General features: G+C 49.0%; 1 protein-coding gene across 3 annotated transcripts in view; it reads left to right on the plus strand.

Moving 5' to 3' along the window:
* Positions 1-27,757, plus strand: part of DIP2B (disco interacting protein 2 homolog B) — a 240,773-nt gene that overhangs the window by 208,664 nt on the left and 4,352 nt on the right. For all 3 annotated transcript variants that reach the window (XM_062203679.1, XM_062203677.1, XM_062203678.1), the window contains 12 exons: positions 6,026-6,149; positions 8,017-8,138; positions 9,345-9,456; positions 13,250-13,359; positions 13,798-13,928; positions 16,993-17,161; positions 17,934-18,104; positions 19,424-19,485; positions 20,336-20,393; positions 22,436-22,510; positions 22,918-23,095; positions 24,065-24,188. In XM_062203679.1, the coding sequence (XP_062059663.1) occupies positions 6,026-6,149; positions 8,017-8,138; positions 9,345-9,456; positions 13,250-13,359; positions 13,798-13,928; positions 16,993-17,161; positions 17,934-18,104; positions 19,424-19,485; positions 20,336-20,393; positions 22,436-22,510; positions 22,918-23,095; positions 24,065-24,188 (1,436 nt within the window). The remainder of the gene's footprint in view (positions 1-6,025; positions 6,150-8,016; positions 8,139-9,344; positions 9,457-13,249; positions 13,360-13,797; positions 13,929-16,992; positions 17,162-17,933; positions 18,105-19,423; positions 19,486-20,335; positions 20,394-22,435; positions 22,511-22,917; positions 23,096-24,064; positions 24,189-27,757) is intronic.

Here is a 27,757-nt window from a genome sequence, read left to right on the forward strand (position 1 = left end):
CTGCACCCATGTGGGAGACCCAGAAGAAGCTCCTGGCTTCGGATTGGCGCAGCTCCAGCCGTTGGGGCCAATTGGGGAGTGAACCATCAGATGGAAGACCTCTCTCTCTCTCTTTGCCTCTCCTCTCTCTGTGTAACTCTGACTTTCAAATAAATAAATCTTTAAAAAAAAAAGTCATTAAAAATCTTCAGAACCATGCTTTTATGACAGAAGACTTTGAGACTTTCTTGTCCCACCTGTATATGAAGTGGGCTTCTCTCCCAGCTGTGAGTTGGTTAAGGCCCTTACAATTAATTAAGGAGATGTCAGTCAGAGGAGTAGTGGGGTCTGGAAGGTAAGGGAGACAGGTGGGCATTTGGCACAATAACTGTATCACCAACAACCCGTATCAGAGTGCCTGAGTTCAAGTCCTGCCTCCATTTCAGATCCAGCTTTTTAATAACGTGCACCCTGAGATGGGTCAAGTGCCTGGATCCTTGCTAGCCATGTGTAAGACCCAGATGGAGTTACAGGCTTCTGGCTTTGGCCTGGCCCAGCCCTGGCTGTCGTGTACATTTGGGGAGTGAACCAAAGAGTGGAAGCTCACCCTGTTTCTCTCTCTTTCTGTTTCCGTCTCCTCCCTCCCTCTCCCTACCCCCCCCCCCCTCCGGTTTGTGTGTGTGTGTGTGTGTATCTGCCTTTAAAATGAAGAAATAAAATCTTAAGGTGAAAAAGATGTCAGGTTGTGTCTTTAGCATAGCACTTGCCCACATTCCAATCAGGGTGCCAGGGTTCAAGTCCCACCTCCACTTCTTAACCATCACTTGCTGCCACCCAGGGTCTGCATTAGCAGGAAACTGCAGGAGTCAGCCAGTGATGGCTCAAGTACTTGGGTCCCTGCCATCCTCATAGGAGACATGGATGGCAATTTGCTAGTGTTTGGGGAGCAAACCAGTGGTTAAGAGATCTCCCTCCATCTCTTTATCTCGCTCTCTCTCTCTGCACCAAATAAAATAGGTTAAAGAAATAAAAATTAAAAATAGTTATTTATTTTACAGATACTGGAAAGTCTAGCTTACTTCCCTCCCTTACTCCCAGGCCTGGCTTAAGTCATGGTGCTGAGAAATCTATAGCCCAGATATTTGTTCATGAGCACAGGTTTAAATGTGTTACTTGGTTAGAGAAATCATGTATGTGGATAGCTGTCTAAAGGACATGTAATGCATTTACTTTTATTTTTAAATTAGTATTTATTTGAAAGGCAGAGTTACACACAGAGGGAGAGGCAAAGATCTTCCATCCATTTATTCACTCCCCAAATGACCACAGTGGACCGGAATCTTCATCCAGGTCTCCAATGTGGATGGCAGGGACCCAAGCACTTGGGTCATCTTCTGCTGTTTTCCCAGGTCCGTTAGCAAGGAGCTGGATTGGAAGTGGAACAGCCAGGACTTGAACCTACACCCATATGGATGCCAGTGTTGCCCTGACCTACCACGCCACAACACTGGCCTCTTATTTATTCTTCTGTATATTATATTTTTTTAATTTTAGATTTTAATTAGTTTTTAACAGATTCAATGTGATTTATAGATGAAATTTTTTTTTAAGATTTATTTATTTATTTTTATTTTATATACTTAAAAGAATTACAGAAGAGAGCTAAAGACAGAGGGAAAGGTCTTCCATCTGCTGGTTCACTCCCCAAATGGCCGCAGTGGCCGGAACTGAGCCAATCCGAAGCCAGAAGCCAGGAGCTTCTTCTGGGTCTCCCATGTGGGTACAAGGGCCCGAGCACTTTGGCCATCTTCTGCTGCTTTCCCAGGTGCATTAGCAGGGAGCTGGATTGGAAGTGGGGCTGCCGGGACTTGAACCGGGACACATATGGGATGCTCGTGCTGTACGCCAGGGCTTTAACCCACTGTGCCACGGCGCTAGTCCCTATTTAATTATTTGAAAGGCAGAGTTTACAGAGAGAGGCAGAGACAGAGAGCTGCAACAGTTGGAGCTGGGCCCATCTGGGGCCAGAATCTTCCCCCATGTCTCCCTCATGGGTGCAGGGTCCCACCAACTGGCCGTCCTCAGCTGCCTTCCCAAGTACACCAGCAAGGGCTGGATCAGAAGTAGAGCAACTGGGACCCAAACTGATGGCCATGTGGGAAGCCAGCATCACAGGCAGTGCCTGACCTTCTACACCACAACACCAGCCCTGTGGATACAATTCTAAGAACATAATGATATTCCCTCTCTCCTTCCCCGCACCGCCCCCACATTCTCCCATTCTCCTGAATATTCTAATATTTTACTTGGGTTAACCCATCCCACCAGAAGGCTTTGCAGTCACCCACTGTTTCTTCATGCGCTGCTGCTTGCATTTACTGAACTTCAGTTTGCTGCTGTACCATGGACCAAAAAGAGGAAATGGTCTTGGGGACAGTGCTGTGGTGTAGTGGATGAAGCCAGTGCCTGTGACGCCAGCATCCCATATGGGCACCAGTTTGTGGCTCAGCTGCTCCATTTCTGACCCTGGTAATGGCCTGTGAAAGCGGCAGAAGGTGTTCTGGGTGCTTGGGCCCTTGGAACCCACGTGAGATACCTGAATGTAGTTTCTGGCTCTTGTGTTTGTCCTGGTCCAGGCCTAGCTGTTGCAGCCATTTGGGAAGTGAACCAGCAGATGGAGGATCTCTCTCTCTCTCTCTCTCTCCATCTATCTCTGTAACTCGGACTTTCAAATAAATAAATAGATCCTAAAAAGAAAGAAATGGTCTTATGACTGTAACCTTGACTTTAGTTCAAGGGATATTCATTTTCGCGTTATAACCTAGTGTCCAATAACAAGCTAGCTAAATAAATTTTGGCACATAAATATGATTAGATACTATGTAGCTGTTCAAAGCAATGGTATGGACGAATATCTGATGATAAAATACTCATAATGTCGAGGTGGAAAAATAGGATATAAAGTGCTGTCAAGTCTGTACCAAGGATCCTGTTGTAGGTGCTTTGCATCTCACAGTTTATCACAAAGCTGAAGTAATCAAGGCACAGGGGTCAAAGGGCTAGTTAGTGCCAGAGCTAGGACATTAGCTGTTTACTTTGATTTGAACTCAGACTGGCTTCAGAATCCATATTCTTTTTAACAATTTCTACGAATGTTTGTATATATGTATTTACAAGGCAGAGAGGGGGCCAGCATTGTGGTGCAGCTGGTTAAGCTGTCCCATATGGCTGCTGGTTCAAGTCCCGGCTACTCTACTTCCAATCCAGTTCCCTGCTAATGTGCCTGGGGAAGCAATGGAAGATAGCCCAAGTGCTTGGCCCCTGCCACCCACATAGGAGATCTGGGTAGAGTTCCAGACTCCTGGCTTCACCTTGACCCATCCTGGCTATTTGGGGAGTGAAACAATTATGGAAGATCTCTCTCTCTCCCTCTCTCTCTCTGGCTCCTGTGGGTAACAAGGAACTCAAGTACTTGAACCCGCTGCCACTCAGGGTGTGCGTTAGCAGGAAAATGGATTGGAAGCAGAGCCAGGACTTGAACCCAAGCACTCTGATATGGGATGAGGGTGTTTCAAGCAGTGATTTAATCACCATACCAAATGGCCACCCCTAGAGCCTGTATCCTTAACCTAATCTTCCATCCACTGGTCCACTTCCCAGATGACTGCCATGGCCAATGCTGGGCCAGCAGAAGCTAGGAATCAGAAACTCCATCCAGGTCTCCCACGTGGGAGACAGGGGCCTAAGTACTTATGCCCTCTTCCACTGCCTTCCCTGGTGATTAGCAGGGAGCTGGATCAGAAATGGAGCAGCTGGGATTCGAATTGGCACCTATTTGGGATGCCAGCATCACAGGTGGTAGCTTAACCCACTGTGCCACAACACTGACTTCACTGTGTATTTTATATTAGTGAAATAAGAAAGTTATGTTTTCTTAAGCTATGCAGTAAAAATTGTGTTTATTTTGAGGTTTTTACAAACTGTAAAATTACAGTAATTGAGATAGTGTGGTTATTTGGCTTGATAGACAGAGAACAACCATTCATAGCCCAGTTTGGTATTTTTCAGTAAAGTTGTGACCCAGCCATTGAATTTCTAGGTCTGTAAACTGATAAAGTTCATACATTTAAGCACAAGGATACACGTACAAGATGACTCTTGTCTGTCAGTGGAAGAAATGGATGAGTAAGCTCTCTTGTGTTCATAAACTGAACACAGTAACAAAGATGAATGAGCTGTACCTGCTGGCACACAGCAGCAGAGGAGACTTTTAATGTTTTATGACAGAAGTAGCACACCAAGGAGTATCTATAGTACAGTTCCATTTATTGAAAACTCAAATCCACGATTAATGTGAACAATTAAGGCAGGGAAAGAGGGCTGGGAGTAGGCCCCTGGGGTGCTTCTGAGCTGGCGGCTGTCTTTTTCATGTCATGTTGGGGTTTGCTCACACACTTGATAGGATTTCATTCCACACATGCACGTTGTGTGTGCTGTTCCTTACATGTAGTATTTCTTTTAAAGATTTATTTATTTATTTGAGAAGTAGAGTTAGAGAGAGAGGTCTTCCATCTGCTGGTTCACTCCCAAATGGCCACAAAGGCTGGAGCTGCGCTGATATGAAACCAGGAGCCAGGAGCTTCTTCCAGGTCTCCCATGCAGGTGCAGGGGCCAAAGCACTTGGGCCATTTTCTGCTGCTTTCCCAGGCACATTAACAGGCAGCTGAACCAGAAGTGGAGTAGCCGGGACTCAAACTAGCTCCCACATGGGCTACTGACACCACAGGCAGAGGCTTAACCTACTATGCCAAGAGCACTGGTTTCAAACATGTAGTATATTTTACAAGAAGGGGTTCAAAAAGACAAGTTCAGAGAAACTTAAGACCTGCAAGAGAAATTATTCTCAGGGTCAGGAATAGTTCACTGTCTTCTTGTCTTTATTTTTAACTAGTGTGTTCTGATTACTATTTTTGTTTAGATCATTTCTCTTAGCAAACTCAGAGCCAAGTTTGTGTTTTATGTACTGAAAATGTCCATGACCACCAAGCAACATTTGTTGACCTCACTCCTTTGTTCCCATTAATGCTCCTCCACTCTTATTTTCTCCAAGAAAAGTTCAAAAAATTATTACGTATTTTTCTTCTTTTTTTTTTTTTAAGATTTATTTGAAAGCCACAATTACAGAGAGTTAAAGACAGAGAGATCAATCTTCCATCCACTGGTTGGCTTCCCAGATGGCTAGGACTGGGCTAAGCTGAACCCAAGAGCTTCTTTGGGTTCTCCTATGTGGGTGGCAGGGGCTCAAGCACTTGACTTACCTTCTGTTATTTTTTCCAGGCCATTAACAGGGAGCTGGATTAGAAGTGTAACAGCTGGGACACAAACCAACACAGATAGGGCATGCCAGCATTGCACAAGATGGCTTAACCCACCACACTACAACACTGGCCCCTATATTATTTTTCAAAGTACCTTAAGCAAGAAACACTGTAAATTAATGTATTTGATTTAAGTTAATGTTAAAAATCCTAGAGTACCAGGGCCTGGCACTACGGCATGGGAGGCTAAGCCTCTACCTGGGATGTCGGCATCCCATATGGGCACCAGTACACTACTCCTCTTTTTATCAAGCTCTCTGCTAATGCACCTGGGAAAGCAGTGGAGGATGGCACAAATGCTTGGGCCCTGAACCTTCATGGGACACCCAAAAGAAGCTCCTGGCTTCAGATCAGATCAGCTCCAGCCATTGCAGCCATATGGGAGTGAACCAGCAGATGGAAGACCTTTCTCTTTGTCTGTAACTCTACCTCTCAAATAAATAAATAAATAAAACAAAATGTCCTAGAGTACCTCCATGCATTTAAAAAAGGGATGGGGGTGGGAATCTCTCACGGGTGTGTTTTGAGATTGGGGGAATTTTCATGAGAATTGATAGCCTGCTAAGGATAAAATGCAAGCTTTCCATGGATGACGTTGGATTGGCTGTACTTCTCACTGTTCATTTCCTTCCACGCTTTGACCCACAAGTCCCTTGTCCTGTTTACAGGGAACGACCGTGTGCACAGCCAGCTGCCTTCAGCTCCACAAGCGAGCCGAGAGAATTGCAGCAGTTCTTGGTGATAAGGGACATCTAAATGCAGGAGACAATGTGGTGTTGCTCTATCCACCTGGTAAGTGTTGACTGTGTAGACTCAACTTCAACTGCACTAGTCAGTAACTAATCACAGAGAGCCACCCTGCATGCCCACGTGGCTGTGTACTTCCCAGCACTGAGAGTGCAGTGCTCACAGGCCCAGCAGTGAACCAAGCCTCGTCTACCACGTTGTGTAGTACTAAGGCTTTGCTGGGATCGGTCCGTTTTATTTACTCCTGTATTTCCATTATCAGTGCCTGGCACAAAGAAGGCACTCAGTAAATGTTGAATGAATGCAAACCTTTGCCCCCTGATTTTGGAACCCCTCCAACAGACACTGTCTCTAGTAGTGCTCACCAGTGGACTGTGAGACTCGGTTTCCAAAAGAGCATGTCTGTCAGTTCATTGGACTTATTTTTCAGTAGTCCTCTATTAGTCCTTTCTTCTCTCATGTTGTAATATAATTTACAACCTCATTATAGTAAGAGTGAATTAGAATTATCCGGCGACAGGCCCATGTTGTGGCATAGTGGGTTAGGCTGCCTCCTACAACACCTGCATCCCATCTTGCAGTGCCGGTTCTAGTCCCCACTGCTCTGCTTGCAGTCTAGCCAGGAAGGCAGCGGGTAATAGCTCAAGTACATGGGCCCCTGCCACACATGTGTGGAGACCAGAATGGAGATCCCGGCTCGCAGCTCCTGGCTCCGATCTGACCTGACCCATTTGGGGAGTCAACCAGCAGATGAAGATATAACCCCCTTCTCCCTCTGTCTCTGATGCTCTGCCTTTCAAATAAATAAATATATCTTTACAAAATTATTTGTTGACAGTTTAGTGTAACTACTCAAAATTTTAGGTAAAATAGTTGTCCCTTCTACTCCTTCTGTTGCCAACCACTCATATACTAAGCCTTCTTTGGTTGTTTCTCCCCCTTACTTCATTGTATTCTCTGATTTTTTTTTTTTAAGATTCATTTATTTATTTGAAAGTCAGATTTACACACACACACAGAGAGAGAGAGAGAGAGAGAGAGAGGTCTTCCATCCTTCCATCTGCTGGTTCACTCCCCAATTGGCCACAATAGCTGGAGCTGCACAGATCTGAAGCCAGGAGCCAGGAGCTTCTTCCGGGTCTCCCACACGGGTGCAGGGGCCCAAGGACTTGGGCCATCTGCCACTGCTTTCCCAGGCCATAGCAGAGAGCTGGATCGGAAGTGGAGCAGCTGGGACTAGAACCAGCACCCTTATAGGATGCCAGCACTGCAGGCCAGGGCGTTAACCCACTGTGCCACAGCACCAGCCCCATCTCTGATTTTCTACTGTGCTGTTTGCACAAAACAGAGTTTCTGAGAAGAGCATCTGATATAACCGCCCACCCCCCCACACACACACACACACACACAGCCATGTTCCTGTGTCTGCGTCTGTCAGTGAATGATGTGGTCAAGGACCAGGACACTCTGAGGACCCCCTTGCCCACAGGCTGTGTCACAGCAAGCTCTGCTTTGCCTCCCTGAAACTGGTGCCCACTGATGGAGTGACGTCTTCATGTAGTGGCTTCTGAATACTTTGTAAAAGTTCAAATGTTCCTTCTCCTTCTCCTGTTTTATTTTCCAAGCTAAGCATCTGTAATTTCTACAGTTATTTCTCCTAAGACACATCAGATGATAAAACTGTAACACCTTCTCTGGCATCCTTTAAGAGCTTACTTCTCGGTTCCTTCCTCGTTAGTCAGTTTTGGCATCTCCATTTTTAAGGTCATCTGATGTGCTTCCTCCTTCACCTGCACTTTCTTCTTAATTTTCCCCTGTTGCATTGTGGTCTGCAGACCGCCTTGGTTTTGGAAGGTCTGCCTCTCAGGTTCTCAGAGGCCCTAGGCAGTGAAGAGACTGTCCTGTCTTGCAGGCATCGAGCTGATTGCTGCGTTCTATGGCTGCCTGTACGCGGGGTGTATACCCGTGACGGTGCGACCACCGCATGCTCAGAACCTCACAGCCACGCTGCCCACTGTGCGCATGATTGTTGACGTGAGTACTCTCTCTCTCATCCTCGTCTCATACAGCTGCAGATCCTTGCTAATTTTCCAGCTTCGTTGGGAAGTCAAATATGGCTCTTGAGAACTTTGGCCCTTTCCTTAATTGGCCCCATGTGTCCATCATTATGCCACAGGGGTGCTGTTGAGGAGTGCTCAGTGGGGACATGCTGCTCATTCCCCATGAAGCTTGGGTTTCCCCTTCTTAAAATGTATTATCCATCTGATTTTTTGCTGCACAGTGACCAACGCAATTTCTTATGCCAAACCTAATTTTCTCCAATGTCAGGTCACTTTTGGAGGGCTAGTTTGTAAATTCACTTGGCATTGCATTAAAAGGTGTCCATTTCCTGCTCTGAGGATGATTTAGAAATTTTTCTAGGATCTGAGAATTGAGGAAGAAAAGATAAACCTATATACTGTCATGCCCTAATGTGCTTCAAAGGCAAGGCCAGTCTTGGCCAGTGTACTGAGAGGTCACCAAATTCCAATTTATGTAATATTTGTTTGTCTGAGACTGCTGCTTTGTCAGCAACTTGAGCATGTAGCATAAAAGCCAAGTTTCCCATAAGTGATTTTGTTACCAAGATTAATTCAGCAAAATGCCTTTGTCATATTCTACAAAGCGGGCCGGAGGAAGAGGGAATAGAGTGTATTTCCGTCAGCACGCTTTGTAGGCAGTGTAGGTCACTTGCAGTTGCAAGCGTAGCTGGGCAGAACCGAGGCTCTGTGAGAGCTTTTGTCTGCATCGGTGTTTCTCGGGGTCAATGGCACCCTTGAGCTAGCAAGCCTCACTGTTCGCTGGACTGTGGCCAGCACTGACTCCTTCAAACGCGATTTTCTGACTCCTCTCGTTCCCCAACTATGGCAGTATCCAGGTCTTTATTGTTAGGGTCTTCATGAAATCATTGACTTTGGGACCCATATTGCGAATACAACTATGAAATATTTGAGAACACTGCTATAGGCAGTAACTTGTGTTGTAAACAGTTCTGTTGTTCTGAGAGAATGACATGTTACACATTTCCAGAAGGAAAAATGCAAGTTGGGTATACCCACCTCCTGTCCTCTGTGTGTTCTTTGAGAAACTGGTGCTGCTATGTCCAGTGTGGTGTGACAGGTGCCGTTAGCACAGCGGTAGCCCACAGTGCTCATCAGGACCAAGCCTCCTGATACTCACTGCTCTGCATTTGTTCTCCAGGTCAGCAAAGCAGCCTGTATCCTCACCACCCAGACCCTAATGCGATTGCTGAGGTCCAGAGAGGCGGCAGCAGCTGTGGATGTGAAAACCTGGCCAACTATCATTGACACAGGTGAAAGGAGGTCACTCCAGTGCTGCCGAGGGAGCAAGAACATGTGTTCCCTGGGGCCACCTGGGCCTCATGCCACAAGTACACACACACCTTGGATGTCACCGCACATTCCATGTGCTCCTGAAATCTAGTCATCTTACACTGCCAGAGACCCCAGTCACATGTGCTGTGAGCTCTTTAAACATAGTATCTGGCTGCTTTTCTTGGCACCATTGGAAGATGGTTAGCTTTTTATGTTGGATGTGACTGTGTGTGGGGGGCCACATGACATAACAGGATTATCAGGTCCTTCACTTCGAGATGTGATGTTGTAGAAACAAAATTGGACCAGGGTTAGAAGTTCTGGGTTCTGGTTAGAGCTCCGTTATTTATTGCCAGCGTACCGCTAACTGAGATTACTCTTTATGAAAATACTGCTTACCCCTATCTGAGTCACATGTTTATCAAGAAGATCAAATGCAAGATAAATGGAAATATTTTTAAAGCCACAAAATGCTGACTGTTAGCTGGTATTCATGTTAAAAAAAATACATAAAAAAACTGGTGGGGCTGGCACTGTGGCATAGCGGGTAAAGCCACTGCCTGCAGTGCCAGCATCCCATAGGGACACAGGTTTGATTTCCAGCTGCTCCACTTCCAATCCAGCTCTCTGCTATGGCCTGGGAAAGCAGTAGAAGATGGACTGCGTCCTTGGGCCCCTGCACCCATGTGGGAGACCTGGAAGAAGCTCCTGGCTCCTGGCTTCTGAGCGCCCCAGCTCTGGCTGATTTACAGCCATCTGGGGAGTGAACCAGCAGATGGAAGACCTCTCTCTCTCTCTCTGCCTCTGCCACTCTATAACTCTACCTTTCAAATCAATAAATAAGTCTTTAAAAAAAAAAAAAAAAGGATGTAAGACAAAGAAACTTGGAGACTCAGTGGATTAGGGGAAGAATGTAGGTTTTGGAGTCAGGTCTATGGGATTTAAGTCCGAATATCTGTGCTACTGCCTGAGTATTCCTGTCTTGCCTGGGCAAAACCATAAGGGGAGTGTTGTAAAGATGAGCTAATGTAAAACATGTAGCATGTAAACAGAATGACAGCTTCTGTTATTGAGCCCTAGTGATGTGTCAGTCGTTTAACATGGGCTGCCTAATTTTATCCGTACAACAATCCTACTAGGTACTATTTTTTATGTTTTTAAACATTTTAACCTTAATTTTTTAGAAGTGTCTGTTTATTTACTTATTTTCATCTACTTGAGAGGCAGAACAACGGAGACAGAGAGATCTTCCCTCTGCCGGTTTGCCCCCAGGTGCCTGCAACAGCCAGGTCTGAGCCAGAAACTCCATCCAGGTCTTACACACGGCTGGCAAGGGCCCAAGCACTTGAGCCACCATCTGCTGCCTCCTAGGATGCCACAGCAGGAAACTGAATCAGAAGCAGAGCAGCCACAACTGGAACTGGTGGTGCTCTGCTGCGGGATGCCTGATAGGTGCTATTTTTATCCTCATTTTGCAGATAAGAAAACTGAGGGATAGGAAAGTTACATAAGGAGCAGAACTGAAATTCAAGCCCAGCCAGTGTGGCTCCATTCCCAGTCTCTTAACCATTTATTTCCTCCCTGACTTTTTTTCACCAAGTGTTGTACCAGCACCATTTATATGGATTTAAACATAGGCATGACATGTATTTTTTTTTTTTAAGATTTATTTATTTACTTGAAAGAGTGCACAGAGAAAGGAGAGGCAGAGAGGGCTTCCATCCACTGGTTCACTCCCTGATTGGCCACAACGGCCGCAGCTGTGCCGAGCCGAAGCCAGGAGCCAGGGGCTTCTTCCGGGTCTCCCACACGGGTGCAGGGGCCCAAGACTTGGGCCATCTTCTACTGCTTTCCCAGGCCATAGCAGAGAGCTGGATCAGAAGTGGAGCAGCTGGGACTCGAACTGGTGCCCATATAGGATGCCAGTGCTTCAGGCCAGAGCGTTAACCTGCTGCACCACAATGCTGGCCCCACATGACATGTATTTGTGATTAGTGTGTGGCCAGATGCTGAATTAGATGTTTTATATTTGTTAAGTTAAGGACAGAAGCACAGTCATGTATAATACATAACACAGATGGATTATGGTGATGTTAATGTTACAAATGGACTGAAGTGTGAGCATATGACAGACAATAGAAAAGTTTCCCTGGGCACATGAGTGACCACATCTGTGACCCTACCCTACATGAAGCCAGGCCAGAGGTGATCAGGTTTTTGGTTTAACCAGAAATGGGCACTGAATAACATGGAGATATAAAATTCTGAGTTAGAATCTTGTCTTGATCGCACAGGCCAGAGGAGCTGTTAGAGAGGCATGGTTTCAGCTGGAAATATCCTTGACATCTTTAGTGTCAGCATGCTTGTAAAGCAATTTGGGGGGTGGAAAATGAGAGGTATCGTGACTGAGCAAAAGACATAATTCCCAAAATCCTGCCAGGTTAACTTGGAGGAAAACGGCCCAACATTTAAAGCCGTCTATGATTAACATAACACCTACTAAACTGTAAGTAATGAGCTTCTTGAAACCAGAATGATAACAAACCTAATGGTTTCTTCGTAAATTAACTTCCCAACAATTCTACATAGGTTGGTATTTTTTTAAGAGATCCATTTTAGAGAACAGTAAAACAGACACAAAGAACTGAAATAATTCTAAGGTCACATTGCTGATAAAAGCTAGAACTGAGATTTGAGCACTAGCAGTCTGTTTTCTACTATGTTACATTACCCCTTAGTAAAACTCTTAAACAAGTTTACCTGATGTAAATTTGCTTCCTTATGCAAGGTTACTTCAAAAAGTGTGTGTGATTACTGTTGTGGTATAGCAGGTAAAGCTGCTACTAGCAATGCTGCAGTTCCATTTCAAAGTGCTGGTTTGAGTCCAGGCTGCTCCACTTCCCATCCTGATTTCCACTAATGTGCCTGGGAAAGCAGCAGAAATTGGTTCAAGTACTTGGGCCCTGCCACCCATGTGGGAGAACTGGATGGAATTCCTGGCTTTGGCATGGGCTAGTCTTGGTTGTTATGACCATTTGAAAAGTGAAGCAGCAGGTTGAGGATCTCTCTCTTTCTCTCTCTGTCTCTCCCTCTCTCTTTGTCACTCACCTTTCAAATACATTTTTTTAAAATCTATTTTATTTATTTGAAAGAGTTTTATAGAGAGAAGTAGAGAGAGAGAGAGAGGTCTTCCATCTGCTGGTCCACTCCCCAAATGGCCACAGCAACTGAAGCTGAGCAGATCCAAAGCCAGGAACCAGGAGCTTCTTTGAGGTCTCCCACGTGGGTGCAGGGGCCCAAGGGCTTGGGTCCTCCTCTGCTTCTCTCCCAGGTGCATTAGCAGGGAGCTAGATCAAAAGTGGAGCAGCCAGGACTCAAAACTGGAACCTATATGTGATGCTGGTTCTGCAGGCTGGGGTTTTATTCACTGTGCCACAGCGCCAGCTCCTCAATTTTTTTTTTTTTTTAAGTTTGTAGAGAAATGAATTAAAAGATAAGCTTATTTTGGTGTAAAAAATGTTTGCAACCTATGACTAGTATTTTCATAGTACACATGCCCTGAACTTTGTGAATACCCTGCCTTGACTAGTGGTGCCCTCAGCCCCAGCCCACCTCTGAAGGGGTGCCATGAGCAAGCTCAGTGGAGTCTGGGCTGCAGCAAATCCCAGAAGCCAATGCTGGCCATCACAGGGCCCCAGAAAACCAGCTAAGAGCAGGGATTTTTCATGTCCCGGCCTGTCTGTTGATGTTGCTTTTCTTCTTTCTCTGCAGATGATTTGCCCAGGAAAAGGCTGCCTCAGCTATACAAGCCTCCCACGCCCGAGATGTTGGCCTATCTTGACTTTAGTGTTTCCACAACTGGCATGCTTACAGGAGTGAAGGTAAAGTAGCCTGCACATACCCGCTCACTCACTGAACACTGGGAAAATGCCAGGCCTGCAGAAAATAGAGGTGATGATGACTGCCGATCCAGGAACTCCAGATGTGGAGGTCAGGGGGTTGTTCCAGAGACCAGGAGGCAGGGGATCAGCGCTCCCTGCTTTATTTAAATAAAAGCCTGGGCTCTTCTATAATAAATTATCCCAAAGGATTAGTATGATGAAGAGTCTGACCCTAATATAGACACTAACAGACAGTAAGAGTTAAAGTCAACATGAAATCATAGATTTATATATCACAAGCTTTTGTGGGAACTAATGAACAGAATGTTACCTTACTTGGGGTGTTTAGGGGATGGAACCTTCTGAAAGCCGTCAGTCGTGCCTTCTCACTGCCTGTGGGGTGTCAGCTCCATCCTATTCTGTGTCCTTACTTTGCAGATGTCCCACTCTGCAGTCAACGCTCTGTGCAGAGCCATCAAGCTCCAGTGTGAGTTGTATTCTTCTCGGCAGATCGCCATCTGCCTTGACCCTTACTGTGGACTTGGCTTTGCACTCTGGTGTCTCTGCAGGTAGGGCTGGATAAGCCAAAGAAACAGAATGTGTGGGGGAGCTCTGGGGCCACAACCAGCTCACCTTTCCCCTGGCTCTCTTAATTTGGTGACGTTTCGGTAAAAGGCTGATGATTGCAGAATTTGTGCTCCTCATTCTCTCTGATGTTTGTCTGGTTTTGTGCACCTTCCTTTTTCTCTTTGCTGTTACCTCTGTGCTCATTACGGAGAGGCAGTGATCCTGTTACCTGCTCCCTGCTCGACCCTGTAATCCTTGACAGAGCGCAGCCAAGGAGAAGGATGCTTGGGGAAACTATGGCATGCTTTGATGGCCAGAGCACACCCTGAGGCTTGGCAGGAAGGAGTGTCATGGGACAGGACTGCCACGTCAGGGTGGGGTTGGCGGGCAGCCGCACTTTTGCCCAGGCCAGGTTGCTTCTTGCAGAAGAGCAGATCCCAGTGCCTTGCACCTTCTGCCCAGGAAGCTTTTCCTCCTTCCTGCATTTCCTCCTCCTGGGGGGCGGGGGGTGGTGGTGTCACAATGCTTCACAGATCCTTGGGTCAGCATCCTCTGCATACCCTCATTGTTGGGCTAGGAGTGTCCACCTAGGGCCTAAACTAGGAACTGGAGCATCGTCTCCAGCATTTCATTAAATGCCGTGTCCTTTGGCTCACTTGTTCTTGTATCTTTCTGCATATAAGACTCACCCAGGGCTCTTGAACCAAACAGACTCACTCACTCACATCTGCCGAGGTAAAATAAGGCCATGACTCCAGGATTCCTGGGCTTCTAGTGATTCTGATCCAAACTTGAGTTTAGCAAGTTTAGGCTTCGTGACTGTAGGTTATGCATAACAAAAGGTGACACTGCCACTCCTTCCTTTCTGTCCTGGCTGCACTGCAGGATTCAAACCCTTGTGCCCCCTTATTGGACTATAGCAGCATCTCCTAGCTGTCTCTGTCTGCAATGGCTTGTGTATCTAGTTCATACTCCATATTGCTGGGTTTACCCCAATTTAAAGCTACTACGAGAGGCCAGCCTTGTGCACAGTGGGTTAAACCACCACTGTGATACCAACATCCCATATGAGCATGAGTTCAGAGTCCCAACTGCTCCACTTCCAAGCCTTCTCCCTGCTAATGGCCTGGGAAGGCAGCGGAAGATGGCCCAAGTACTTGTACCCCTTCCACCTTCATGGGAGACTGGGATGGAGTTCCAGGCTCCTGGCTTCAGCATGACCCAGTCCCAGCCATTGTAGCCATTAGGGGAGTGAACCAGCAAATGGAAGATTTCTCTTTCTCTCTCTCGATCTCTCCCTCTCTCCCTCTTTCCCTCTTCCTCCCTCCCTCCCTCTCTCTGTCTCCCTCCCTCCCTCTCTCTCTCTTTCCTCTATAGATGAGACAGGATGCTGAGGCACATCATCTCTGTAGTTCTCACCCTCATCCTTCTCCCTTCTTGGCCCACTGTATTCCTGAACAATACCCACATATGTGTGTGTTTTCCTCACCTTTTGAATAAACTCTGTCACTTAGTGGGGGGAAGAAAAGGCAGCCGGTGCTGTAGTGCAGCAGGTTAGACTGGTACCTGCAGTGCCAGCATCCCACATGGATACTGGTTCTAGTCCTGACAGCTCCACTACCAATCCAGCTCTCTGCTATGGCCTGTGAAAGCAGCAGAGGATGGCCAAGTGCTTGAGCCCCTGCTCCCACATGGGAGACCTGAAGGAAGCTCCTGGCTCCTGGCTTCAGCCTTGCCCAGCCCTGATCGTTATAGCCATTTGGGGAGTGAGCTGGCTGTTAGAGGATCTCTGTCTGCACCTGTCTGTGTGACTCTGCCTTTCAAATAAATAAATAAGTATTTAAAAATAAATAAGTAAATAGGTCGGCGGCTCACTAGGCTAATCTTCCGCCTGTGGCACCAGTACCCCCAGTTCTAGTCCCGGTTGGGGCGCCGAATTGTGCCCCGGTTGCTCCTCTTCCAGTCCAGCTCTCTTCTGTGGCCCCGGGAAGGCAGTGGAGGATGGCCCAAGTGCTTGGGCCCTGCACCCGCATGGGAGACCAGGAGAAAGCACCTGGCTCCTGGCTTCAGATCAGCGCAGCACGCCAGCCATGTTGGCCATTTGGAGGGTTAACCAACGGAACGAAGACCTTTCTCTCTCACTGTCTAACTCTGCCTGTCAATAAATAAATAAATAAATAATAAATAATAAAGCTACTACAGCTGCCTCCTGGGTAAAGTCTAAAACGCCTTCATATGGTTCCTGCGCCTCCCCTCCCTCCCTGTTGTTGTTGGTTTTTTTTTTTTTTTTTTTTTTTTTTTCCAGTAAGATTTATGTATTTATCTAAAAGTAAGAGTTAGAGAAAGAGAGACTATTCCATCTGCTGGTCCACTCCTCAAAAGGCCACAATGGCCAGGACTAGACCTGGCCAAAGCCGGGAGCCAGGAGCTTCATTTGGATCTCCCACATGAGTGCAGGGGTCCACGTACTTTGACTATCTCCCGTTGCTTTCCCAGGTGCATTAACAGGGAGCTGGAGCAAAAGTGGAGCAGCTGGGATTCAAACCAGTGCCCACATGGGAAGCTGGTGCTGCAGACCTAGTGTTCCACAGCGCTGGCCCCAGGTTCCTGCCCTCTGGCCTCATTCCCCCATCTTCCCTGCACTCAGAGTACTGTTTCTGCCTTTGTATTTGCTGTCCTTCTCCTGGAGCTTCCTCACTGCCATCCCTGTTTCTGCCAGTCACTTTCAAATTCCCACTCATTCTTCAAGCTCCAGCCCAAGTGTCGCCTACTCAGTGAAACACTACCATCCCCAGCCTGGCTTTCCCAGCCTGAATGAATTGCTCTTTATTCTATGGACTCAATGTCCTTTATTCACATCTCAGTTACCACAGCCTGCTTTATTTTATAAGGACTGTGTCTTGTAGACTGCACAGAAACAAAGCCAATTCTTAGACTCCTCTATCAAATGTGACCTTAACACTGTCCTTCATGCTTCGTAAATATTTGCTGAACTGATGCTGGTCTGGGACATGGAGGGGAGCAGGGTGACTCACTGATGTCCTCTCTTGCCATTCTTCATTGCAGTGTGTATTCAGGCCACCAGTCCATCTTAATTCCTCCCATGGAGTTGGAAAACAACCTCTTCCTCTGGCTTGCCACCGTCAACCAGTACAAAATACGGGATACTTTCTGCTCCTATTCAGTAATGGAGCTTTGCACTAAAGGGCTTGGAAACCAAGTGGAGGTGCTAAAGGTAAGAAGGTAGCTACAAGAGCTATTGAGATTTTAAAGTGGGCCAGGGCGTGGTCACTACACCAGCAGGGGGTGCCTGCCTGCCTTTTGCTGCTCAGTTCAATGGGTGTTTTGTAAGCCTCAGGAAGTCTCTCTCTCCCACCTTTCTAATTTAATGCACTCTTTCAGAGTTTAATCTGATTGCCTGAGGGCTAAATGGAAACAACTTTCTTATAAACATAGAGGGAACTGTGGCTTTCAATAGAGTTTTTCCCCAGTAGAATCCGAAACCTCAAAGCAGCAGGTATGGGGCCTGCCCTGAAGGTAAGGGTAGCGTGTGTCTCCAGCGAGTGTGTCTGACAGCACGTGAGAAAGCTGGACAATGCTGACTCTTCTGTAACCAAGAAATGGGGCCTTAAGAATGAGAAAAAGTGAGGAGAGACCAGATCTCCAGGGTTCTGGGTTTATTTTTACCTCAGTCCCATTAAATAGGGAGACATGGAAGGTGCGGAAGAACAGAGGAGTGAAAATGGACGCTCAAGAGGCTGAGACTTTAGTTTGAAAGAGGAAAGAACTAAAAAATGAGCGAGTTGACTAGTGGACAGTGACTTCAGTGGGATGCCTTGGCCTTTTCGTTTTCTGAAAGCATCTGTGTGTGTGTGTGTGTGTGTGTCAGAGAGAGAGAGAGCAAGCGAGCACAGTTCCTGGGCTTTTCCTGCCCACAAGGGGAGCTGCCTGCGTTCAGCTCTCCTTGGGTGCTGCTGATTCAGCCCGTGGCTATGGATGTCTTGCAGACCAGGGGCATCAATCTCTCCTGCATCCGGACCTGCGTGGTGGTGGCAGAGGAGCGGCCCCGCATCGCCCTCCAGCAGTCCTTCTCCAAGCTCTTCAAGGACATCGGCCTGTCACCTCGGGCTGTCAGCACCACCTTTGGGTCGAGAGTCAATGTGGCGATATGTTTACAGGTGATCCTGGTGAAATATTGCACGCTCACTCGGAGGGGGAGTGCAGCATGTTCTGTACCGCAGACTTGGGAGGCCAACGTCAGGCCTTTTGACTTTTCTGCGTGTCTGGTTTGCTCCTCTGTAAATGAAGAAGCTGGCATCCCACCTCACAGGCTTGCCCTGCGGGCTCGCTGAGTGCTAGGTTGGAGCACCCAGTGCCACGCCAGCAGCCGAGTGCTAGGGTAAAATGTAGACTCCATGGTCGTTGTCGTAGGGTCCATGACTACCAATCAGGAAGGCTCATAAGGCTTATTTGGGACTTAATTTCTGACCTTCGATTTTTCTGCCTCCTCTGTGTGTTGGACGTTTTTACCCCAAACAGCACAGATAAGGCTGTGTTCTCTTCTCCAGCCAGACCCCAGCCTTGCTGTGCCATTCTTGACAGGTAAATGACAGGACAGGGACCAGAACCTGGTCTGAGCTTCTGTAGCTTGGAGAGGGCACTCTTCAGTCGTTGGCACCAACTGTGCCTCACTCAGTGGAAGAAAAAGTGAACTTTCAAAATAATGGGGCTGGCGCTGCGGCTCACTAGGCTAATCTTCAGCCTGTGGTGCCGGCACCCAGGGTTCTAGTGCCGGTTGGGGCGCCAGATTCTGTCCCAGTTGCTCCTCTTCCAGTCCAGCTCTCTGCTGTGGCCCGGGAAGGCAGTGGAGGATGGTTCAAGTGCTTGGGCCCTGCACCCGCATGGGAGACCAGGAGGAAGCACCTGGCTCCTGGCTTTGGATCGGTGCAGTGGCCATTTGGAGGGTGAACCAACGGAAGGAAGACCTTTCTCTCTGTCTCTCTCTCACTATCTAACTCTGCCTGTCAAAAAAATAAAATAGGGCCGGCGCCGCGGCTCATTAGGCTAATCCTCCGCCTTGGCGCCGGCACACCGGGTTCTAGTCCCGGTCGGGGCACCGATCCTGTCCCGGTTGCCCCTCTTCCAGGCCAGCTCTCTGCTGTGGCCAGGGAGTGCAGTGGAGGATGGCCCAAGTGCTTGGGCCCTGCGCCCCATGGGAGACCAGAGAAGCACCTGGCTCCTGCCATCGGATCAGCGCAGTGCGCCGGCCACAGCGCACCTACCGCGGCGGCCATTGGAGGGTGAACCAACGGCTAAAGGAAGACCTTTCTCTCTGTCTCTCTCTCACTGTCCACTCTGCCTGTCAAAAAAAAAATAAAATAACGTTGGGCATTTTCGTGAATACAGCCAAACTGTCTTTCTTGATTTGGCAATTGAAGTAAGGAACAGCAGCTCATTTAAAATAAATGATGCAGTGATTTTTTTTCTTTTTCCTTAGGGAACCTCAGGGCCTGATCCAACTACGGTGTACGTAGATCTGAAGTCCCTGAGACACGACAGGTACAGTGCATTCGTGTGCTCCCTCCCTAGCAGAGTTCCTCAGCCTAGAGAGTTCTGACCTCGAAGTCAGCCTCTTCCCTGACTCCTTTCATGATTGTGTCTGCTGGAAGGGATGTGGCAAGAAGGAAGGGATTCATTTTTATTATTAATACCTGGTAAGGTTTATGTGTATAAGAAGACAGCTTTCATTCTCACAGTTGCCCTACCGTTCTTCAGTATTAAAATGTAATGCTTAGCTTCTGCATGAGCAGAAGTATTTTGTGACATCTGATACAAGTTAAATTAAAAAGGATCGTCCCTTTCCTCTAAGAGTTTAAAAATGTGAGATGGGCCAGGCAAGTAGAGGAGCCAGAGTAGGGGCTCTGAAGCAGCACTGGATCTGAGCCTGCCTCCACCCGCCAAGGCCTTGCGAGGAGATGGTGCTGCTGAGACCAGGCTCCTGCCCAGCCCTGCTGACTGGGCCGGGCCCTGCTCCCCGTGCCCTGTGCCCCATAGCGCTGAGCCCCTCCCTGGGCTGCTCCTCAGACCTGTGGAGATGTCGCCCCCCCAACCCTCAGGGTGGTTGACAAGGTCTAGAAGCATTTCTGTTCGTCACTACAGGGAGGTTGTTGCTGACCTCTGTGGGTGGAGGCCGGGGATGTTGCCAGATGGCCCACAATGCACAGCGTAGCCCCTTCCGACAAGAAATGATCGGACCGAAACCTTGCTGATGCTGAGTTGGAGGAACCTTGCTCCAGTGTGATAAGGAGCAATGCCTTGGCACTCTTGGGAGGGCAGTAGCCAGCCACAGTAGGGACCGTGGATTTGTTTTTAGAACGGCTTGTAAATGGAAAACACTGTTCTTCTACAGGGTTCGTCTGGTGGAGCGGGGTGCCCCCCAGAGTCTGCTTCTCTCAGAATCTGGAAAGGTAATTGCTTCTGTGAGCCCTTGGGAAGGCCGGCGGGGTAGCCTTGTAGTCCACCCTAACCTGATGCCCTATGATAAATTAAAATACAAGGCAAGACTGAATTGAAATCTGGAGATAATTCAACTGTTTTAGCTTAGCTGATATTTTCAGATTCATATAGATCTGGAGACAAGAAGAATACTAGATTTTATTTTTAGATTTTATTTATTTATTTGAAAGGTAGAGTTACAGAAAGAGGGAGAGAGAGAGGTCTTTCATCCACTGGCTCACTCCCCAAATGGCTGCACCAGCCGGAGCTAAGCTGTTCCAAAGCCAGGAGCCAGGAGCTTCTTCCAGGTCTCCCATGCAGGTACGGGGACCCGGGTATTTGGGCCATCTTCTACTGCTTTCCCATGTCACGGCACAGAGCTGAATGGGAAGAGTAGAGGGCCGGCGCCGCAGCTCAATAGGCTAATCCTCTGCCTGTGGTGCTGGCACACCGGGTTCTAGTCCTGGTTGGGGCGCCAGATTCTGTCCCGGTTGCTCCTCTTCCAGGCCAGCTCTCTGCTGTGGCCTGGGAGGGCAGTGGAGGATGGCCCAAGTGCTTGGGCCCTGCACCCGCATGGGGGACCAGGATAAGCACCTGGCTCCTGCCTTCGGATCAGCGCGGTGCACCGGCTACAGCGGCCATTGGAGGGTGAACCAATGGAAAAGGAAGACCTTTCTCGCTGTCTCTCTCTCTCATTGTCCACTCTGCCTGTCAAAATAATCATAATAGCAATAATAATAATAATAAACTTGTTTAAAAAAAAAAAAAAAAACAAGGAAGTAGAGCAGCTGAGACTAGAATCGGCACCCATATGGGATCCCGGTGCTGCAGGCAGAGGCTTAACCTACTGGCTTGTGGCCAGTGCCACAAGTGCTGGCCCCAGAATACCAAATTTGATCTTTGTCATTTTCCTCAGTACCTGCCCAGACTATAGGGAGCAGTCCCTGCCCTTTCTTTCCTCGAAAAAGGAAGATGTTAGGTGTCTGAGCACGGACAATCATTGTAGGGCCTTGCAAGTAACTTCATATGTTAGCATCTGAGATTGAAGGGAAGCTTTAAAAAGGGGCAGAATGTTTTGGGCCGGTGCTGTAGCAAAGCCAGCACCTGCAGTGCTGGCATTGCGTATGGGTACCAGTTCAAGTCCCAGCTGCTCCACTTCCAATCCAGCTCTCTGCTATGGCCTGAGAAAGCAGTGGAAGATGGCCCAAGTTCTTGGGCCCCTGCACCCTTGTAGGAGACCCGGAAGAAGCTCCTGGGTCCTGGCCTCAGATTGGCCTTGCTCCAGCTGGTACGGCCATCTGGGGAGTGAACCAGCAGATGGAAGGATGGAAGACCTCTCTCTCTCTCTCTCTCTCTCTCTCTCTCTCTCTTTCTGTCTCTGTCTCTGTCTCTCTCTCTCTCTGCCTCTCTGTAACTCTTCCTTTCACATAAAGTGGGGGTACAGAATGTGGGTAACCAGAGAGGCCTTTCTTTCCTTGGGCCCTGAGCCTTCTCAGCCAGAACTGGGTTCTCGTTTTCCCTCCTGTGAGGATCCCAGGTGTGCGCTGGCTTTCCCAGGGGCACGGATGTCTTTCCTTCCCATCCTGCTGCACAGCTGCCCCATTCTCTCTCAGTCCCTCTGACTGCAGTAGCAGCTGGAGCCAGGAATGGAGTTTCTCCAGCTGTGCCTCCTGTCTGTTTAAAGGGGTTGCACTGCCATAATATCAGTGCATGAGCTAGATTGCCGACAAGGGAAGTTGTACGAATTCTTACCGCCATCGTTCTGGTCTACAGGTAGACTGCTTTCCTGTTTTACTTTTGAGGATGAATCTCACTAGACCATTGGTCTAATAACCCCTGAGGGAGGCTGAGAGAGCACACAGAGGTGCCTACAGCTGTCCCCTCAGCGTGGCCGGGCTGGCTGGTTAGCTCCCGTTCTGTGTGCCACTCCTGTATCTCCAGCTGGCGGCTGCATTTCCTAAATGTCGTTACAGTTGACTGAACCCACGCTTTGCATTTTCACTTTGATTCTTAGATTTTACCCGGAGTGAAAGTGGTTATCGTCAACCCCGAGACTAAAGGCCCTGTTGGAGACTCTCACCTGGGAGAGGTATGTACTGTTTTTGTTTCTTCTCTGAAAAGTCTGCAGAGCGCACATTCCAGAAGCCAGTGAAACTGTGGATTTAGCTTTTCCAAACTGGGGAGTGGAACTTATCTTCTTCTGTGAGGCCTGAGACTGGAATGGACAGAAAAAGATTGAGACCAGGATCAAGAGCAGATTTAGGCACCCGGATGAGATACAGTTCCAGATCCTCCCACTGCTGGGCCCTCAGCGAGAAAGGAGATGGTGACTCCTGCTTCATCCTTCCTCAGTACATGTCAGCTCCCTTGTTACTGCACTTGTATTGTGGCTGATACAGAAATGGGATTAAGAAATCGGAGTAATCTGTCCTGAGAGGGTTGAATTGCTCTGGTTGTACTTTGCTGGTGAGCCTTTGCCCTGCCCTCCTTTTGTAGATCTGGGTCAACAGTCCGCACACAGCCAGTGGCTACTACACCATCTATGACAGTGAGACTCTTCAAGCAGACCATTTCAACACTCGCCTGAGCTTTGGGGATGCTGCCCAGACGCTCTGGGCTCGGACAGGCTACCTGGGCTTTGTCCGCAGGACGGAGCTCACAGCAGCCACCGGAGGTACCCCCTGCTGCAGCTCCCCGTGTCCTGCCTCCCACTCCATGGTGCTGGCTGGCTACCCTCACCCTGCCCTTGCATGTGGGGAGTGTGTGTGTGTGTGTGTGTGTGTGATTACCACCTTCTACAGCTCTTGAGCCCACACATGGATTTAAATCTGTAAATAGCACCGTGCCCTAGGAAGAGTATCTAGAAGGGGAGTGCTTGGGTCACCACGTGTGTGTCCTGCGCTATGGGTTAGGACGGCCTGCAGGGATTGCTCCTGGCAGGACATAGCCCTGGCCCCCGTGGGACTGAGCCCCAGCCCTGCGCCAGCTCCCGAGGCGAGCATTGCGCCTTTCAGTTCTTCTGCCCCCGGGTGCTGTTTTGGGCCAGGAGGAGCAGCCACGCTCCGAGAGGAGCCACCTTGCCTAATTGCTCTAGCTCCTCCAGGTCTCGCATTGGATACAAGCCTCCTCTGGGCAGGGCTCTGCTGTTGGAGACCCTCCCGCCCACCCTCTGCCCCACTGATTGTCCAAGCTTCACTGCTGTCTGCCTTCAGCCCTTGTCCTTGCCCGGTACTAGCAGCCATTTAACAATACCCGACACTAAGTGTGCCATGCACTGGGAGAACCGATGCAGAGAACTCCCTGGGTTTGAAAGGCCTAAACTAGACCTGGCTAATTCTCTGCTCCCATGTCTGTTCCACACTGGCTGGCACCCTCAGTTCTCCGTGTCTGGGGGTGAGGAGGGCCCCAGAGTGGCAGAGTGCAGAAGAGGGGGCCCCTGCTTGGGCAGCCCATGTCTGCCATTTGCTGTATGGCAGGAGTCAGCACCTGACCTTGGTTTCCCACCTGGGAAGAGGGAGTCAACATAGCAGTGACGGGCTGCATGCGGATGCCCCACGCCGAGGAGTCGTCGGCTGCTGGTTGGTTCTCTACCATCGGTCTTCATGCGTGCATGTGAAGCGCCTCTCTCTGTGCTTTCTGGCAGAGCGGCATGACGCGCTGTATGTGGTGGGAGCTCTGGATGAAACACTGGAGCTGCGGGGCCTGAGGTACCACCCCATCGACATCGAGACTTCAGTGTCGCGGATCCACAGGAGCATCGCCGAATGGTACAGCCGCTACAGACTGCAGTTCTGTGTTTCCGCAGTCACGGAGGGAGGGAGGGAGGGAGGGAACAGAAACGGATTGTTGTCCTGGGTGCATGCTCAGCTGTGGCTACCAAGGCCTTTTCACAAGAGCCAGCCAAGGCCACGCAGACTCTGAAGCCAGTCTTTTTTAATAACAGGTACCGGGGCTGGTGCTGAGGTGCAGCGGGTTAAGCCACCATGTGCAGCGCCAGCATCCCATATGGGCGCCACTTGGAGTCCTGGCTGCTCCACTTTTTTTTTTTTTTTTTTTTTAAGATTTTATTTATTTAAGAAGTAGAGTTACAGACAGTGAGAGGGAGAGACAGAGAGAAAGGTCTTCCTTCCGTTTGTTCACTCCCCAGCTGGCCGCAACGGCTGGAGCTGTGCCGATTTGAAGCCAGGAAGCAGGAGCTTCTTCCAGGTCTCCCACACGGGTGCAGGGTCCCAAGGATTTGAGCCATCTTCTGCTTTCCCAGGCCATAGCAGAGAGCAGGATCGGAAGTGGAGCAGCCGGAACTCAAACTGGTGCCCATATGGGATGCTGGCGTCCCAGGCAGAGGATTAACCTACTGCGCCATGGTGCCAGCTCCCTGCTTAATGTGCCTAGGAAAGCAGCAGAAGATGGCCCAAGTGCTTGGGTCTCTGCTCCCACATAGGAGACTTGGAAAAAGCCGCTGGCTCCTGGCTTTCACCTGGCCCAGCCCTGACCGTTGTGGCCATTTGGGGAGTAAACCAGTGGATGGAAGATTCTCTCTCTCTCTCCCTCCCTCCCTCCCTCTCTCTCTCTTTCCTCTCTCTGTAACTCTTGCCTTTCAAATAAAAAATAAATAAATCTTTAAATAAACAGTAGGCCCCCATAAGGGACTAATGGATCATCTGCCTAGAGAGGTGATGTGTAGTGTGGGGAAGAACTGTGACTTTGAGGTCCAAAAGCCCAGCCAGAAGTGCTTTCCTCTCCCTGGGTCTCTCTCACCAGAGGGCTCACTGAGAATGCACTTTATAAACTGCAAAATGGTGAGCGGATGAAAAGGATCCGCCTCTTCTCTCAGTGTGGCAAGCACTCCCCAGCCAGGAGTGCTCCCTGATCTCCCAACCCACAATGACCCAAACTCCCGAAAATTAAAACCCTAGACCTCACCTACTGGCTCGCTCTCTCTCTGTCTCTCTCTCTCTCTCTGTCTCTCTCCCTCCCTCCCTCCCTCCAACCACACCTGCCCCCAGTTTCTTTTGTACTCAAGTCAAAAGGTGTTCTTGCCTTGGTTAGAGCCCCCACTCCCCCAGACCTGAGCAAGACTCTGACCAAGCTGAGAAGATCATTAGACTGAGAAGCACATAGAAGGCATGTGGAAGTAGCTGGGTGGAAGCAGTGCAGAGAATCTGTGACATGATTACCCTCTGACTTGACGTTCTACTTGTTGCTGTGGATTTGTTCTGAGAGGAGGAGTGTGGTGGGGGTAAGAGGCGCAGAGTCATCACACAGACCCTGGGAGTCGGGTGAAAGCAGGCCTGAGGCAAGCAGCCCGCAGACTCGTTTATTTCAGTTGGTGCAGCAGCTTAAATAGCCAAGGCAGCCAATCCAGTCAAGGGGTGGTTTATGCCCTGACCAATCACAGCCCATTGCCAGGCAGGCTCTGTTGCCAGGGGGTTTCCCAGGGGGTTTCTGAAGCCTCTCCTGAGTAACTGGTGCTTGCTTGCCAGCGGCCATCTTGGCATAGCCTTCTCATTCCACCACATTTCCCCCTTTTTGTTTATTTTTGAGCAACAGGAGGCATGATTCTTGGCCATACCATTGTTGACCCCCTTTCCATGTGGTCTCTGTACGCAGCTCTGCCTGTCTTAGGTTGTCCCCCAGGGAATCTTACCTGTCATTGACTAACCAGCGCTCAAAACGGGAGACCCCAGGAGTGCTTGCTCAGATAGGGGTAGGAATGAGGAATAATGTTATCAGGAATGGCATGTCCACACTCAGGCTGTGGGACCTTTGAGTGGCTGACCAGAGCTAGTGGAGTATAAAACAGTAGCAAGTGTGGCTATGGGCAGTTTCTCAGGGTAGGATGATAGGGCAGGTGCATCGGCTAACAAGGCGAACTCTCAGTCTTGTTCAGCTGGTTCTGGTTGACTGTCAGTTGCAGGCTTGATGTTTCTGGCTGGTACCCAAATGGGCTGTCCTGCATTCTCTGGAAAGACACAAGCATAACCTTGGCTCTTGGTTAGCAGAAGTCTTCTTACGGGTGTCAGAATCCAGGGCCTGAATTTTGTGTCCACTCCAACATTAATGACAAACATGCAGGTGGGATGGGGTCTAATAGCTGCCCTAAGAGTCTGGGGTGCCTGAGGACTGCCACAAATGTGGGGATCCTCACTGGGTGCGGATCGGATGACCTCACATGGGTTATTGCCTCGAGGTCGTCTATGTTCATCCCACAGATATTTGGTGGGTGGCTGACCAGGTATTGCTGCGTTGTCTGCTGTCATGTCATTTTCACTGTCGGAGCTCTCTCCCTAAGTCATCAACTGTTCCCTGTGAGGCAGAGGGCTGGAGTGACAGGCTCTTATCACTCACAGGTTCACTATGTTTGGTAATCTGTGTGCGCTTCTGAGAGGGGGGTATCTTTCCCATGTTTGAGTGTTTAAGAGCGGCACGCCACGCCAACTCTAGCCAAAGGAATGACACCCTCAGTACTCCTGCCATAACAAAGCAAATTCCTAGCACCTCAGCGGCTGATGGCATTCTGCAGGGGTTCCCTACATTAGACAAACAGACAGTGGTGTATCAGATCGTAAGCATGTCCTGTGCTTAGTGGGGGACTTCCTTGATTCGTTAGGTCAAGGCCGTAAGCCCACACGGTGTCTCCAGAGCATCACCTCTCTCAGTGAGGGAAGATGACTTGGTTCTGAATTCTGGGATGATCAGTCCCTTATGGGAATTCGCCGAGCGATCCGAAAGTAAAAGGAGGAGCCGAGAAGTGGCGTTATGCTTCTGGGCGGTGTGTGCCTAACCTGGGGTCACTTAGACCGAGGATAAGGACAAGGAAAGGGGTGTGGGAGGGGGTTCTGTGCTCACCTCACAGAACCGAACAGCACACAAAACACTGAGGGGCCTACTTGCCGAAATCAAGGGGGGACCTTGCCGAGTCCGACACGCTGTCTCTCTCTCAGTCACGTTGGGCGCCAGATGTTGAAGTTGATTTTGTTCTGAGAGGAGGAGCGTGGTGGGGGCAAGAGGCGAGGAGTCACCACACAGACCCTGGGAGTCGGGTGAAAGCAGACCTGAGGCGAACAGCCCACAGACTTGTTTATTCAGTTGGTACAGCGGCTTAAGTAGCCAAGGCAGCCAATCCGGTCAAGGGGTGGTTTATGCCCTGACCAATCACAGCCCATTGCCAGGCAGGCTTTGTTGCCAGAGGGTTTCCGAAGCCACTCCTGAGTAACTGGCGCTCACTTGCCAGCGGCCATCTTGGCACAGCCTTCTACTTTTAATCAGCCAAATATTATGTACAGTTTTATTTAATGATTAGAATGAGGGTTTTAAAAAAAAAAAAAAGATTTAT

The sequence above is a fragment of the Lepus europaeus genome, chromosome 10 (assembly GCF_033115175.1).
Source record: "Lepus europaeus isolate LE1 chromosome 10, mLepTim1.pri, whole genome shotgun sequence".
In the NCBI taxonomy this organism is placed as follows: domain Eukaryota; kingdom Metazoa; phylum Chordata; class Mammalia; order Lagomorpha; family Leporidae; genus Lepus; species Lepus europaeus.